Source organism: Vulpes vulpes, chromosome 3 (genome assembly GCF_048418805.1).
Source record: "Vulpes vulpes isolate BD-2025 chromosome 3, VulVul3, whole genome shotgun sequence".
NCBI lineage: Eukaryota > Metazoa > Chordata > Mammalia > Carnivora > Canidae > Vulpes > Vulpes vulpes.
In genome coordinates, this window is record NC_132782.1 from 52,228,077 (window position 1) to 52,245,947 (window position 17,871).

Below are 17,871 nucleotides of genomic sequence, written 5' to 3' on the forward strand. Positions count from 1 at the left end.
TCTTCATTTCATCTAAACTTCTGTTCTAGTCAATTTAGTACTCATTTAAAAATCTTTGCATTTTTATCTACTTCCTTTGTTAAGCAATGCCTTCCACAAAGACATGAATCTTGTCTCATTTTTGTTTGTATCCTGAACAATAATAATACCTGTACTTTGTGGGTGTCAGAAAATAATTGTTTAATAAATAAATAGCATGTGCTATACAAGAAAAGACTGAGTAAGAATAAACTGGGATTTTTTAAATGTATTTTTTTAAAATAAGTTTTCCATTATATTGTAAATCATTTAAAAAATTTGACTATGTGTAACCCAGCTCTACAGAATTCCTTTTCCTGTGCCATAATAGATTTGATAAATTGAATTAAATTGCTTCATGTATTTGATTTAGTTATACATTTTACCCCTATTTTTCTATTTTTCTCATTTCATTTATAGGGGAATGGAAAAACTAGTTTATATCATCCTTTTAAATTTTTATGTTGTGCCAAAATACATAAAAGAATTCTATGTCCTCAGAATTATCTTTCTTCTTATTTACTCTTTTACATTAATATAACTGAGTATTAATCAAAGCCAACCTTGGAAAATATCCTAAACACAAATAATATTGTGACATAAAAACCAACAACAAAAGAGAAATTAAGACTGGATCAGAGTACTCATCATCTCACATCACAGATGGAGATCACTTGTTTTCATAGAGAGTTGGGACTTGGGGTGGCCTTTGAATAAGAAATAGTTTGGCAAATGAAAAGTGCCAGACTGTTGCCAGGAAATTTAAAAAAAAAAAAAAAGAGCTTTGGAAGAATAGTTTAAAGAGAAAAGTCATAAAGGAAATACACTTAACAGACCCACAAAATAATTTGATTGAAAATCAACCAACCAACTAACAGCCATGCATTATACTCACATACACACATGTGTGCTGGTGTACACACAAGCACACCTGTTATTCTTACTCCCATTCAATAAGAGCTATGTAAAATAAACACTGAGTTTTCCTTTTCACCTTGACTTATAGGAAAGCTTGTATAAAATTAATACTCCATTCTACTAACCACATTCACAGTATTTGGGAAAAAATTATTCTGTTCCCCTTTTGACATTTTACTTCTGATCTTCCTTTTAAAATTATTTGATTGTACATATATGTATCATAATAAGGCAAACTACCATCAAGAATTAGGGTAATGCAGCACCATTTCTCTGCAATTAATAGAACTTATTATTTAATTCCTTACCCTGAATGTTTTCCAGCAAAGGATACTCAGGGAGTAAGGACTTAATGCATCAGGTATGAGGAAAAAGAAATTTGGCTCATGAAGTGATGGATGTAATAACCAAGGCAGTTGGTATTTGTTTTAACTTACAATAAAATACAATGACTATTAATGCAAAAATACATATTATTTTAATGACCAGAACTAGACTTCCTTTAAAGGTGGGAAATGGCTTTGGAAAAATACATTACTAAGCATTTTGGGTTGAATTAGCAGGTGTTAAAAAGAAAAAAAGAAACGATAAAATACTCTGAACTGTTAATAGAAAGAAAAGAAGGAGGAGAAGGGGAAGGAGAAGAAGGCAAAGGAAGAAGAAGAGGAGGAGAAAGAGAAAAAAGAAGAGAAAGAAGAAGGGGAAGAGGAAGGGCACATATTTGCAGAGGAGCAAGACAAGATTCAGAGGAGAGGAAAGAGGATTATGAAGCAATGTATCAGAGTATTACTTTTAATAAGGATTTTTAAAATAGGGAGAACTGATATTGCCTGTGAAGTCTGGACCAATTATTATGGTGTAAATTCCCCTTCCATCTCCCTGAAGACCTCAGCAAGTCTTCTCTCACATCAGGGCCTTGTTTAAGTGCTTTTGTTGCTCTCATTTTGTTTTGTTCTGTTGCTTTTGGGTGGTAGAGTCAGATTAGGGGCTGATGTGGAAGCTTGGGTTGCAACATTGTAAAACTGGGCTACCACAGGATCCACACAATGAACTATCTTAGTGCCTGCAATAAGCTGGAAGTAAACCCCCAGTCCATAAGCCCCTGAGGATATTTGCATGAATCTTGAAAAGACCATTGACCTTTCTGAGAGCAGAAGGGATTTAAGCCAACTCCACCTATATATTAGGGAGAATAAAGACTCCGTCTACCCTTTAATCACATCTATTTTGCCTCAAATCCCTTTTAAAATAGGGGATTTATCAATTAAAACTATTTTTATAACATATACATACTTGCATGAATTGTTGAAAATAATGCAGGCAATGCCATGCATGCCATCCACCCACAGGACTTTAGATGTATATTGCCATTTTTGAAATTATAGCAAATAGAGAATTGTGATATTTAGAAGTGAATGACAGCATATAAAAGTAAATGTAGGAAGGCCAGAGATGGCAAGAATTTCTAGGTCTATAAGCACAGTCTTATATGTATACAGATTTTGTTTAAAATATAAAAGTCTAATCTTTCTCTGCATTTACAGCTCCAATTGTTTTACTTCCTGCCTATTTAGTATGCAAGTACTGCCTAAGTTTCCCTAGGGAGGATAAAAGAAAGAGTAGAAGGACTCACCCTGCCACTGATAAACTTAAAATCTATTTGGGGAGATGAGATTGAAAGACATAAAAATACTCTCAATTAGTACTCTTAATTGCTTTACAATTTATGAAGCTTTTATAAACACATTATCCCATTTAATCTTACAGTGTTCCAATCAAGTTAGAAGGAAGGACGGTGATCATTATGTCCATTTTAGGGATAAGACTACCAAGGTCCAGAAAGGAAAGTGACAAAAATCACCAAACAGCCATATCTGAGTTTATACTTCACATTATCCTACATTCCTTCTCTGAATAAAATAATTAGAATTTAATTACATACAAAAAATTATACGTAACCTGATGGCAATAAACAGATAAATACAAGTATTGCAATTTGTAAATGATATTACATAATTTTTGATAAGAAATAAGCAAGGAGGAAACATCACAATATGGTTAATATAAATATTATATATTTTTTTAATATCTAAAACTGCTCCATTGTTTACTAAAAAAAGAGATCTATAAACCTTTCAAAGTTTGTATAACCCAAGGTTGTATCTTACCTTTTTTTTTTTTTTTTTTTGGAACAGTACATGTCTTAGGAGCATACAGATACAGCTTCAACACCAAAGTTAATCCAGGAGTGGTGCCCAAACTACCTACCTTACAAATTTCGAGGAACTTCTCACTGGTGTATTTCATAGGGTGCTCAGTGAAGGTTGCATAAGGCACTTCAGTGGACCACGGGTTCCAGCGGGAAAAGAGGGACTGCTGTTCCAGACTCCCCCAGTAGATCCTAAGGCCTTCTCCTTGTCTCCTATAAAAAGGAGTTTCTTTTAGATTAGCCATTTCCACTAGATTAAAACAAAAAGTATGGGAAAGTAATGTAATGTCTCAGTCAGCCTTTAAATAATGCTAAGTGGCTGCCTACTAATTGATTGTTCAGACATTTAGGAGGTAAGAATAAAAGGATAAATTCAGTTCCAAACATCATGCGTTCCAGGTGTTGTTGAGATTCCTGTGTGGAAATGCCTAGTTGGAAGTGTGACTCTGGTGCTGAGGACAGGCCAGGGCTGGAAATAGTGATATTGACCACATGCCAATATTCGATGGTAAGGGTTAAAAGAGAAAGGGAGAGGATAAGTCAAGGTGATGGGACAGGAACTGGAGGTGCTGAGGTGGCAGACAGTTTCAAGGAGAAGGGAAATGACAGTCATAAACACAAGCAGAAAGTGACTGAGAAGAGACACAGAACATTAAGGATAGTTGTGTATATAAGATCCTTTAGAGTGATGATGAATTCTACATGCCTGCCACTTCAGCTTTTATATCTCATGGTTCTTTATTCTCTGCACATATCCCATCCAGCAAAGCTGCAGCAACAAACATATCAAAGCTCATAAAAGAATTATGCCTGCCTTTTTACATACTATCTGGAATAGCCCTGGCCTGGTCATCTGGTAAACCTAAATACAAAGCAAGAGGAAGCTTGGGAGTGATAGGAGGGAAGTTGTGGCAGGAGAGTGTGGCCATGTTGAATAACAAAACTGTAATTCCTGTGGTCTCTTCTTTTACATGTGTCCATCAGAATTTATGGTTTGTGGTTTTAGACATCTCTGAATGCAAAGAGATCCCTGGAGGTTAAACCAAGCTCAGGTGCTTTGCATTTAATAAGCTTTAAAATTAAGTTGCCTGTAATTCTAAACAGCCCCATAGAACATCATAGAGCTCTCATTTCTTCTAGAAATTAAATCCTGGGATCTAGAATAAAAACCCGGAGCTTAATTGTGGTGCCTTCACAAAGCTGTCACTTCCTGTATTAAGGAAGAATTCCTTTGGGAATGCTATTGTGGCTTCTGAATGTTTATCCAAGTAGATATGTGTATAAACACAATCTCACACATATACATACGCCACCCCTCTCCCCTATTGGCTGATCTCTGAGATTCGTCTTTCAAAAGGAAAGTAAGAAAAGAGCCTGGCACATTCTACTGCCCAGTTCTCGGATTTTTGATCATTATGTTTGAAAGCTGACACCTAACCTTTCTTATACTTAATCCTTCCACCAGAAAGAAAAAACAAAAAAAGAAGAAAAGAGGAAAGAAACATATTGTACATACTTCAAAAGTACTCTTTCTAACCTCTCACTTTCCCAGCTGCTATGCTGATATTTATCACCCTCTTCATAGGTTCCTTCATTCTGTTTCCTTTCTTTCTTTCTTTCTTTCTTTCTTTCTTTCTTTCTTTCTTTCTTTCTTTCTCTTTCTTTCTTTCTTCCTTCCTTCCTTCCTTCCTTCCTTCCTTCCTTCCTTCCTTCCTTCCTTTCTTTCTTCCTTTCTTTCTTTCTTCCCCTTATCTGGTAATAAACTCTAAACTCAGTGAATATTCTATGCATGCTTGTTAATGGAGCATTCTGGCTTTAATCCATTAAAACAACTTGCACAATGGAATTATTTACTGCTTCATATGTCAATTTACGTGCTGGGTGCGATTTTGCTTTTATCCAAAGGCAATGAAAATCTGCCAAGATAGTTTCTGTAATAAGTAGTTTCTATATTCTTTTACCTTAGGGAAACCTCAAATGAAGTTTAAGCATGAAGTTCAAGAGGGACCCTATTTCTAAATAACCAATCAATTTAAGCATGGCAATGACATTTCTCAGAGATGTAGCATACTTCTAAATATACGAGTTCAGCAAACTTTCTCTCCTAAGCTCCACTGGTGATAGCCGAGAAGATAAATCTACAACTAAGAAGTCTCTCCAAAGGTACAACTAAGGCAGTGCTTCTGAGCAAAGACTTAAGTACCAGAGGTCTATGAAAATCTATCATCTTTTCTTCTGTCAAATGCCATTAGGACAAAGGGTGGAGAATGTCTTTATGACCAGAAGTGCTTTATTAGTTACTTGTGCTCACCATGAAAGATATCATATGAGGTAACAAAGTGAAGTGAAAAATGCAAAGAACAGTATATCAGGTAGTCTTGTGTTAGAGTCTTGGTTCTGACACTTAACACTGTGTGCCTATGAATAAGCTAGTTTCATTTTCTGAATCTCAGTTTTACTATATGTTCTTTGGCATGTTTCCATCATGGCACGTGACATCTCATGACCTTAGTAACTGTGTAAATGGTATAGACAGCTATGGTCATGATGCTTCTCACATTCATCCAGTTAAGGACATACAAAATCTAAAAGAAGTCTCTGGGTTATGGCTTCAGCTTATAGGTATCAGATTAGTCCCCTGAACACACCCTCTACCAAAGAGCATATCGAGCATTGTCCCACAATTCCTAGGGAACTTTAGCACTTACCAGACACAAATTAGCCACCATATGATGGAATACCATTTAAATGTTTATAAACTAAAGAATGTCAGAGCTAGAAGGGCTCTTAGAAGCTAAAGCCCAGTGCCTTCTTTCTGGAGATGAGAAAACTGACACAGAAGGATTAGGGCTTTCCTGAAGCATCACCACACACAGAAATGGGCTGTTGAGAGCTCTGGTCTCCCAAGACTTCACTTAGGGGTCGTTTCACCATTCTGAGCTATCATTACAAAATACATTCCAAGTGAAGGTCCTGCTATTACACAACATAGCCTTCCTTCCAATCAACACAGAGTTAAAAGATTTGCCCTAAGGAGACCGTCAGCATCTGTGGGCAAAAAGCCTGCCCAGAGATCCTAGCTAAAGGTCAGAAAGGAAATCTCAGTCTCAAAAGGAACTGTAGATTTTTATATATATTTAATATTATCAATTATGAGATTACAGTTAAATAAGGTAGCCCTGGGAGTGAAGAGGGAAATTACAAAAAAGTTACATTATCAGGGTAAGAAGAATGGATCTTTTTCACTGAGCTATTACGGTCAAGATAATCAAAGTAGGGGTACATTTCTAGGTAACAAATGCCAAAACCAAAATATTACTTAAATGTTCTTTAACTGCTACAGCATTCTTCAAAACTTCTTTGGTAGAAATAAATGAAGTTAACAGGAAATATGATAAAGAATAAGACCAGGCTTAATTAGATCACCAACTCAAGAACCACTAGAGGAACAGAATAACAAAGAATAGGAGAAATACCATGATCCCTACTTAGACAAAACCAGAGAAGCAAATTTCTAGAACAGAGAAGATTCTGGAATCTTCTACATTTTTATTCACCTTCTGATCCCTCTTCCTCCACCTGATTCTGAGTGTCAGAATACTTTTATGTTTAGCTTCTGCTTTATCAGTGTTTTAATGTATATAATTTCCAGCTTAAAATTAAATCCATTAGAGAGATGTCCAGTCAGCTTTAAGCATCCCTACAGTTCTTTTTTTCTTTACTGAGTCAGCATAGTTCTATAAAACTTTTCTAATAGGTTAAAAATAATCTTTTAAATCGCCTCAGAGGTAATTCCCTGAAATAGCCATGTAAGTTGTCTATCTTCGATTCCACGATTTAATTAGCATATTCTCTAGAATATGCTGGAGAAAGTAGAGAAATGAATTGCAGGTAGAGAAATGAGTAAGACTCAATCTCTGAACTCTGGAATCCCAGGGTCTGATGATCTCTGGGCCTATCTTACTATCATCTCTTTCCCATACCTCTAACAGGTACAAATAGAAACCCATACATCTCATTACAGAAGTAGAAGTTCATCTATTATGATTTTTTTTTGTTCCCATTTTCATCCTGAGGAAGTCAGCTGGATGTGGCCGCCATTCTGACAGTAGTAGAAGCAAGAAGGTCAATGTAGGGATCCCTGGGTGGCGCAGCAGTTTAGCGCCTGCCTTTGGCCCAGGGCGCGATCCTGGAGACCTGGGATCGAATCCCACGTCGGGTTCCCGGTGCATGGAGCCTGTTTCTCCGCCTGTTTCTCCTTCTGCCTGTGTCTCTGCCTCTCTCTCTCTCTCTCTCTCTCTCTCTCTCTCTCTCTGTGACTATCATAAATAAAAAAAAATTAAAAAAAAAAGAAGAAGAAGGTCAATGTACCCGTCATTTCTGATAAATTTTGAAACCTTTCCCAGAAAGATCTAGAAGTAGAGGAAAGTCTTCATAAGGATTCATAAGAATTTGGTGGAAGAAGAGACTTTATAACAGTTGGAGACTTTTAGGATCACTAACACGGTCTGAGTTGGAAGGCCCTTTAAGAGATGTGTTTCCAATTCTTTCATTTTATAGATATATAAACTGAGGAACAGAATTTTCAAAGATCAGAGTTCCTCCTTTAGTCTTGCTAATTACACGTTCTACTCAGTGACTCAGACTCAGAATTCTACTCAAATACAGTTGTTGCCAGGGTGGAAACCTAAGCAATTGCTACTTTAAACTATCATAGCAGCCGAATAGATTTGCCTTCTACACCACAAAAAGCAAAGGCATATTGAAGAGATGAGGTTTATACAGAAGAAACTATCATCCAAGTGCCGAAGGACCAATCATGAAAAATAAATGAGCCACACAAAAAAGGAACTCCAAGTTGAATGGAGAGAAAACTTACTTTGATAACTAGTTTTGTAAGACAATAAATTATTTTCGATGGGAAAGACTCCTCTCCTTGAAGTCATTTTTAGCTGAACCAGAAAAATATGCCAGACAGTCACTAGTCTGGGCTAATTTGCTCATTCCACACATTCTACAACCTTCAAAGCACTGCATCCCTTGGCATAGTACAATATAGCCATAGTACAACATAGCTATTCCTTCTCTTGACTTCCCACTCTCCTTCCATCCTGGCCTTCACAGATGCTGAGCTAAGGCTTTAAAACACCTGATAGAAGACATGAATGAGGAGGCAAGTCCCCAGGAGAAATGGCAGCTTCCATTATTGCCTTCATCAGCTGCCCCTCCTTTCTACTCATCTCAAATCTCAAAGCTCCACCACAGAATTAAAAACATAGCTCGAGGCACCAAACTGAGATTTATGAGGAAGCACAGACATTAACTCTTGCTCTAAACGCAGGGCGTGTGCTTGTAAGTATGGGTGAGCAAACAGAGGGAGGCTGCGGGGGAGGAGGGCGGGCTGCCCAGGGGAGAGAGCTGTTCAGAACAACACAATATATTTTCTTAATGTCTCCTTTTTCCCTACCTTACAGCCTGTATTGTTGAAAGGGGGGCCTTCTAGAACCATGAAATGTTAGTCCCTTGCTTATTTAATCTGGACAAAAGGTGGGGGACTGAGTTGGCACCCTGGAGGGTATTCAATGCTCCTTTTTGCTCATTGAATGACCTCAGACGAAATATTTTCCATGACAAGAACCCAAAGACGCTGGCACAGTGTCAGACAATAAGATTTGCAGAATGTGTTTACATTCTCTCTGTGTCCCCAGGCTGTTCTAACCCATCAGCAGGTGGTGCCTTTATCTGCTCTCTTTGCTCACCTGGCTCCCTCCCAGAAGTTTCCAGGGCCTTGGGCTTGGTAAGATTAACCATTTACAGGTATGGGTAACCAAGAAATTCTGTGGGTTATTTTACTTGAGGGAGAGGGAAATGAGAAAGTAAAACAGACCAGCAGTGTCCCTAAAGAGAATTCAAGGGCAGTGTGATGCCATGGTAAAAAACTTGCACCACAGGTAGGAGGCCTAGGTTCAAAGACTAAATCTGCGACTAACTTGCTGTGTAAATTTGAACCATTTCTTCTCTCTGTGTTCCAGGGGACAATTAACAAAACCAGTAGTTGAACTAGATCATCTCTTATCTCCTTTTCTGCCCTAATAAGTTAATATCTACTATGGGAAAAAAAAAAAACCCACAGAATAATATGCATTATAATGCTTAGACAAAAAGTCAAAGGACAAATTAGTGACTGAGAAATTCTCATAGGGCTGCTGAGACCTTAACTGTTTTCTCCTAGAAGAATAAAGGATCTTAAACTACAGAATAAAAGACCTAGGATTAAACCAAAAGCAGAACCCAGAGAAAGGAGGATGAAAGCTACAAAAAAGGGCTCTGGAATCTCCCAGGATGAAAATCCTTAAAAGAAATGTTTATTTGCTTGGAAAACTTAAATGTGCTTTCCCTAGAGGTGGCCTTGTTCAGAGCTGAGGTGAAGAAGACTAAGGTCCAAACCAAACATCCAGCATAGGATTTTGTGACTCACAGTGTTAGACTGTGTGTGTATGTGTGTGTGTGTGCATGTGCACACATGCATATGTATGCAGGCATGCAGCAAATACTTAGGCTAAACTTACAGTGTGCCAGGTACATAGCAATCACTTAATAAATCCATGTTTAATAAAGACCAGTGAACGAAGGAATAAATTCACAGATGAGTTAGGATGCCTGTGAGTGTGAATGCCGTATCATTTCATTCTGAGAATGTTATATGTTATGGTAGTAAGTGCCCTGAACTAGCAGTCAATAAAACCTAGGTCTAAACCTATCACTGATGTTAACTTTCTTTGTGTCTTAGAGCTGAGTATAGCACCCCTGAGCCTCCATTTCCATTTGCTATGGTCTGAATGTTTGTGTCCCACCATAATTTATATGTTGAGATCCTAATGATCAAGATGATGAAATAAGAGGTGATGACTTTGGGAGGTGATTAGGTCACAAAGACAGAGTCTTCATGAATAGAATTAATGCCTTTATAAAGGAGACCCCAGAGAGCTTCCTCATCCCTTCCATTATATGAGGACACAGGGAAGAGGCAACACAATACAAACCTGAAAGTAGACCCTCACTAGAGACCAAACCTGCTAGCACCTTGACCATGGACTTCCCAACCTCCAAAAGCATGATGGATAAACTGCTGTTCATAAGCTACTCAGTCTCTGGTATTTTGTTGAAGAAGCCCCAAAGACCAAGACATTCTTCTTATAAAATAGTAGAGACACTGAATCAGATATTCTATAGAGGGTGTGCAAATGGAACATTTCTGACTCATCAGAGACAAGCATAACCTACATTTGAGTTTCACTTAAATAACATACAGATATATTTTATTTTCCAGAACTGGTATGAATGGGTTATCAGGAAATAAATCATTCTAAAACTTACATCCTTATTTTCTCAAACAAATTATAATAAAGATAACGAATTCCTTTCTGGCTTAATAAGAGTTACCGCAAACCAAATTTTAAGACTTAAAAGGGATTTATTATTAACCATTTGTGTCCTATGCCCTTGATCCCTTAATTTCACTAAAATGGGGACTTGAAATCTAAAAAATTACCTAGGTTAATATTCAATCCCCTCCTAATATTTTCCTATACTTCAATGTATCCCTTTATAAAAGCCAACTGTTGTACATGAAGAGTAAGGCCATTTACCCAAGCTGTACGGGATTCTTGACTGCTACGTTTTCATTCTTATATGGGCCATCTCTTCTCTCATCATCTGTCGTTTCTTGCTGCTATCAACGTTCCTGACTCCAGCAGCTCTTCTTCTAATTTGCTTTTTCTGAACTTCTACTGACAGGGAATCTTGGAATGCATTACTTTTGTAGTAATGGCAAATAATTAAACAAAACAACACTCTTTCCAATGCCCTCTCCTATAAGGGAAATTTATAACAAAACCTTTGGTTTCACAGACGACATTTAAATGGAGAGCTAATCCAATAGCGTTGATAGTGAATAACTTTAAGATGGGCATTTAAATGGCTCATGTTTTAGAAAGTCCATCTGGAGTTCTGTGCCTGTTAGAAAAAAAAAAAAATCTGATCCCAGAATTAATAATGACAACCACCTTTCCACCAATGGGGATGACGTGAAATTTTGTCATCCTTAAGGTCATATTCTGGTAGACTGGCACTGTCATATTCTGTATGAGGAGTCTTACTGGTCCCTCCTTCAAACTATTTAGAGTATAATTCTCAAAATACTTAAAAATCAATCTGAGTCACAACATTATCAGCAAATCTCTGCTAGTATCCTCCGTACAGTCCAGAGAAAATGCTCTAGATAAAATTGTAATGAGGGTTCAGAGGCAGGAACAGTCCCTTACAGCTGAAGGTATCAGAGAAGGCTTCATTCATTTCATACATGTTTAGGACAAAGGGGACATTTTGTGGCATTTCTGGCAGAGTCAGCCTGCTTCTAGCAGTGCTCAGAGCAGTCTAGAGTAGGTGGGTGTCTACAGTGATGTTTTGAAAAGAATGGCAGTGAGAGCCTATCTGGTCCAGGTCCTATTCTTCTTGTGAACAGCAAAGCAAATCAGGGAGTAGACAAGTCTCAAGGACAACAGTAAATCTGTTTCCTTTCCAATAAAAGGATTGAAGGCAACACACTAGAGTATTATTATTATTGATACGATAGGATCATTTGTCGTTCTTTTAAAATTTCCTACTTTCTGTAATGAGCATGTATTGTTTTTACACGGAAATGAACAACTGCATATTTAAGATGTTGTCATCCATCACGACCACAGCCACAACTAATCTGTACCAGCAGTGGGCTAAGACCCCTACATCTGTTACCTCTAGTCCATACCACAAAGTCACACGTTTGGTTTATAATCTCTGTTTCACAGAGAGGTCCAAAGCCATCAACCTGTAAGTGGTAGAACTAAGGTTTGAATGTGGGTCTCTCTGGTTCCACAGACCCCCACAACTCCATGGAACCCTGTAGAGGTACAGGACAGAGATGAAAACAAACATTTATGCCAACCAGCTCTGTGTTCCCCTCGCGAACCTTGGCAAAGACAGGCACTTGCAGAGCTCACATTTTCATTTGTAGCTTTTCTTCAACTAAACGAATCCACCTTCTTCGACCTTTCTCCACAGTGCTGATTCAACAGTTCACAAACCATAAGGGGGCTTCCAGGCACCTTTAAAATTCAGAAAACAATTTCCCAGCCTGACAGTCAAGGCTTTTTGCTTTTTTTTTTTTTTTTTTTCCAGCATTCATTTCCCAAACTCAAAGCCACAACTCCTCAACCATCCCACCAAACAATGCAACTTGCTGAGCCTGTCTTACAGCATTTATGATCATTTCACTAATATGAAATTATTGTGTATATTTGACTTATATCATCAAAAGAACTCTGAGCTGTCCAAGAATAGGGTCCATGCCTAAATCATATATGTTCCCCCCACAAGATCTACTTACACTAAATCATTGTTTTTTTAAATAAGTAGACCAAATCCTTACAATAAATAAATAAATAAATAAATAAATAAATAAATAAATACAGAACAAAAATACTCACTCCCTCAGACCAATGGGTCAGGCTGCTGCTTTTGTCTTTCATTAATCTACATTTTTGAATTGCATTGTTTAAAACTGAGCTCTTCAATTGTTCTCTGTTTATTTAAGGGGGGTACACCTAAAATGACAAATTTAGAGAAATACCCAGGACCGAAGGGGCTGTACCTTTGCCCGTAGGTCATCTATGACCTTGCCCTAAAAGCACTAGGCTGCAGAGTCTGGCATGCCAGACTCATGCAAAATGTTTCTGTGTGGACAGAGGAGAGTGCAACTCTTGCAAAGCTATCCAGGAAAATGCCACACAATAAAGGAAACGATTCTGAGGTATCTCCCCCTGTCACAAATGGGGATATTTGGCAAATCACATTAGCCTCAGGTTTGTGTAAAGTTTGGTCTCCTCTCTTAAGAGGAAGTTGCTTTTGAGCACCCCAAATAGCCAGTTTCAACAGGCACAGAGTAGCTAAGTTAAAAAAAGAAAAGCATCTGAGAAAAACATATTTTTTAAAATCTCCTTGGTTTCTACTTCCTTTCAAGATGGAGAGTAGATTGTCTGGAATACACATACAGACAATGAGAGAGACCAGTTACCACAAACTTGTGGTCCAGACCCTCCCCAGCCCTTTGGGAAGTAGCCAGGGTGGTGGGCCCCCCAGGAAGGCAATGATGCACATGGGCTCTGGATGACAAAAGAAACTCAGCTTTGCCTCCCACAACCTCCCCCTTGATTCTGTTCCTGAAGCTGCAAACATTTTGCTTTCTATACTTTGGAGGAATTTGAAATAGGACAAATTTCAAGAGATTACATGTGATATACTTATTAATTTTCCCTTTTATGCTTAAGAAAACATTCTGTGGGGAAGTTTATTTATGGTATTCCATAAGGTATGTTATGTGGGCCCATAAAACATGGCCATCTCTAACTTCCACACACTGACATCGTCCACCAGCAATATCATGTTCTCTCTTGGTCATGGTCAACATGAGCTATTCACACTGTTCAGCAAGAACTGTGTGCTTAGTGCCACTGCCCCCCATCCCTGCCCAGAGTGATTATACTCTATCATGAGTAAAATTCAGACACCAAAAACACCCATATTATTTATGAGGTACTTTGATATAATAAAGAAATCAGAGATTTTAGGGAGAGGATGCAGGCCTGAGTTTGAATCTAGTGCCTTCATTTACTATGTGGCCTTGGAAACGGCACTTTAACCTTCATAGTCTGTTTCCTCTTTTGCAAATGAAGAGACAGATGCCTACTGAGCAGAACTGTTCTCAGGCTGGATGTAGTGTGCCTGGCACCTCTCATCGGAGGCTTCAAGCACTCCTTTAGCAGAGCTCTGAAAAGTCAATCAGAAGATAAGACATTTCACTTGAATTCTTTTGTACTCTTGCTAGTTTTTTTTGCATCCGCCAAAAACTGTCAAATCATAAATTTGGGGGAGGGGAAAGAGAGAGGGACAAAGAAAGAAAATGGGGTGAAATAACAAGTTATGTGCAAAGTTTAGAAATCTAGATGTTTCATAAAATGGAATTGATTTACCTACATTCCACAGCGTATATTTGTTTTGGGGTATATGAGTTAGTGGGTTTTCATGTGTTTGTGTGTTTGGTTGTTATTTTGTGGTTTTTGTTTCTTTGTTTGTTTAATCTGCATGTTGTAATTATATTGCTTTGCATACATATAAGCTTGGGGATTTATGATTTTGTTTTCACTTAAGATTTACTTCTACCACAGAGCTTTATTTCTCCACCCAGGCCCATAGCAATAATATATGTAAAGACCTAGGATCCTCTCCCTTATTCTTCAGTCCTTCTATCCACTCCCTCAGTGTGACAGTACTGCATACATGAGTGAAACCATCAGCCCATATCTCCAAGTTCTACCCACAGATCCCCTACCCCATCCAAATGATCACCCCTTGATCACCCCTCAGGCTTAAGTATATGTTCATTGATAGCATGGTATGCTGTAGGAAGGACAGGCCCTGAAAGCAAATGCAGGACCATTTAGGCAGGGAATTCTAAGGTCTCAGGTACCCAGAGCATGGTCTAGATCAATGCTTGACAAACTTTAATGTGTGTTTGAATCACTTGGGGACTCTGTTGAAACAGATTCTGATTCAGCTGGTGGAATGGGTCCTGAGTTTCTAGGCTCTGTACTTCTAACAAGCTCCCAGATGATCCTGATGTCACTGGTCCCTATAATAAGTAGCTCAGTGGGGAGGGGCACAGGCTGTGGGTTAGGCATATCCCCATGGCCCTGAGGGTTCCTTGGTCTATGAGAATGGCCACAGCTAGATAAGGATCAAAGGAAGGCTGTCTACCTTGTGGGACTAGGGCAGGAGTCGTGATTGACCAAGGGAAGGTCCAATGGTTTGTATCTGATTGCAAGGCAAGAATCTAAGAGAAGAGGGTTCTATCAATGATCTGTGGTTAAAGGCAAAATCCAAAGCCTGCAATTAAGATAGTTTTCCTATCATATAATGGAATTATCAAGCAGAAGTCCTCAAAAAATCATTTTTCATCAAGAGACTAGTATTAGGTTTGCTTAAAAATTATTCAAAAGTTCAGTGATACAAGTTTTTTTTATCATACAATCTCTCTATAGATACATAGGCATAGGTATAGCTATAGATACAGGTATGGCTATAGATATGATACAGCTATCATAGTTAGGTATAGCTATAGATATGATATAGATACAATATGAGTATAGATATAGATAAATATGTTCCAGTTTTCCAATGTCCTAATGAAGGTATGTTAGCCAAGAAGGGAAAACAATACCCAATAGTGATCCAATCACTGTGGAATATATCATGACAACTCCCTCCTTCCTTTTTGAAGCTGTACATCAGTGAATTTAGCCAACAATAACATTAACTGTGCAAGTGACTTACCACACTGCTGATTCAACCTAGAGTTCACCATCAAATACAGTTTCTAAGTCTTTTTTACACCTGCTCCTGCTAAAATACATTGTGAAGAGTTGATTTTTCAAATTGCCTTTCAAGAAAGTAGACATGGAAAATACAGCTCATAGTTAAATTCCACCTTTGGCACCTGATCTTTCATATGGAAGCTTTTGATCAGAGACTCTAAGGCAGAACAAACAAACCCTCCCGATGACTTATTTAGGCTACATGCTCAAAGCAAAGACAAAAGGAATTTAATGTGTTATATCTGGTAGGGCAGGCATTAAATTACCAGCTCATTATAAAATGTATCTCTGTCTTAGAATTAGTTTCTGAATTAAGGAAAGCAGAGCTCAAACAGATAATGGACAGATGGAAGGAAGGATAGATAGATAGATCTATAGATAGATCGACCAACCTCCTATCTTGGCCACAGCTTAAAAAATGGCTTAAGTGTTTAAAAAAAGAAGAAAAAAAACATTTAAAAATGAAACCAAATAAATCATCTTTCCACAATATAATCAAGGGGTTGTAGGACATTTCAGTATCTGGCAAAATTAATTCTTTTTGCATTATAAGCATTATCTAAGAGGCTGTTAGAGCCACAAAGACAGAAATCTGAGCATGGTCTTTAATTAGTCCTGCATCATGCCTACTACAGAAGTGTGCACTCTTGGGAACTTCCAATCATTGAAATTAAAATTCACACATATAAACAATCCCCTAAAGATATTTTGAGTACAACTACAGCCTTCTTCGACCATATCCCCACATATTTCTGCAAAGAGCTGGGAAAAAAAAATGAGTCTCAGAATATCAAAGTAGCTTCTTCATAATAATTTAAAGGTCAGAGAGATTAAGACCTTTTTTTTTTTTTTTTTTGCAATTCAACTGATGCCCAATAGAGTATGTTACCTAAGTATTGAATACAAACAAAAATGAATTATCATTTAAAGCCACCGAAACAATATTTTTATTACTTTTAAAGATTTTATTTATTTATTCATGAGAGACACACAGAGAGAGGCAGAGACACAGGCAGAGGGAGAAGCAGGCTCTCTGTAGGGAGCCTGAGTGGAACTCGATCCCAGGACCCCAGGATCACAACCTGAGCCAAATGCAGATGCTCAACCACTGAGCCACCCAGGTGCCCCAACAGTATTATTTTAAAAATATAAAGTATTAAAATTTATCTTAGCAACAACATCCATTCAATAAATGTGTGCTCAGTGGAACTAAGCTCAAAATATTGCCCCAGGCAGTATTCATCTGAGATAAACAAGAAAATTCATCTTCATGCAGGTTGCTCACAGTCTGCTTTGAAAGACACAAGTGTCCTAAGAAAGATAAAAGGAGAGAACCATGAAAAGAGAAGCTATCATTACACCCAGGAAGATTCCTGTGACTTGAGGGTCAGTGAATCCTGAAAGAAGTGGCAATTAGAACATGGAAATATAATAAGTAAGTATTCAAAGATGAGGAGGAAGGATATTGCAAATAGAAGGACATAACACAAAGGCATGAATGTGGAGAAATATTGGAGTTTTTCTACTTCTCACCCTAGGCCAAGTAAATTCTGAGTATTGTCCTTGAGCTTTATACCTTTAACCAGTTCCTTCCTGCTCTAATGAGGGAAAAATTCTCTCCCCTCATCGCCACCCCTGTGTGTATGTGTGTATGTGTGTTGAGTGATTGGGGATGTCACAGACAGGGGAGTGTTCATGTTCCACATGGAAGCACATAGTTTGCATGTAGCAGATCCTCTCTGGTAAGTCATTACCTGGTATAGTAAGAAACCTAGCTGCTATTTATTAATCAGACCCTTTAGGGATCCCTAGGTGGCTCAGTGGGTTAAGCATCTGCCTTTGGCTCAGGCCATGGGATCAAGCCCTGTGTCAGGCTCCCTGCTCAGCAGGTAATCTGCTTCTCCCTCTCCCTGTGCTCCATCTAGCCCACCCTATTCCTGCTCTCTCTCTCTCTCTCTCTCTCTCTCTCTCTCTCAAATAAATAAATAAAAATCTTTAAAAAAAAATCAGGTGCTTTACAGTCCTCATCTATGCCTCTTCAGCAATCTTATGGCAGATATTATTTTCTATACTTACAAAGAAATTGAAACTCAGACTATTCAAAAAGCCTACTTAAAAGTAGTGAAGTCTCTTTGATTTCATTTGACCTTCCCTCCTGTGATACACAGGCCACTCTCCATCTCACCAAAGAGGATGCAGGCGGGCTGGTAGTGTGTTGTTCTCATCCAAACTGCTCACAAAAATCTTACTGGATAC

The 17,871-nt window shown here is 38.1% G+C and overlaps 1 protein-coding gene across 1 annotated transcript in view; it reads right to left on the bottom strand.

The window, feature by feature from the left end:
• Positions 1 to 17,871, bottom strand: part of TPRG1 (tumor protein p63 regulated 1) — a 110,017-nt gene that overhangs the window by 11,837 nt on the left and 80,309 nt on the right. The window contains exon 3 of the mRNA XM_072751501.1: positions 3,205 to 3,358. Coding sequence (XP_072607602.1) covers positions 3,205 to 3,358 — 154 coding nt within the window. The remainder of the gene's footprint in view (positions 1 to 3,204; positions 3,359 to 17,871) is intronic.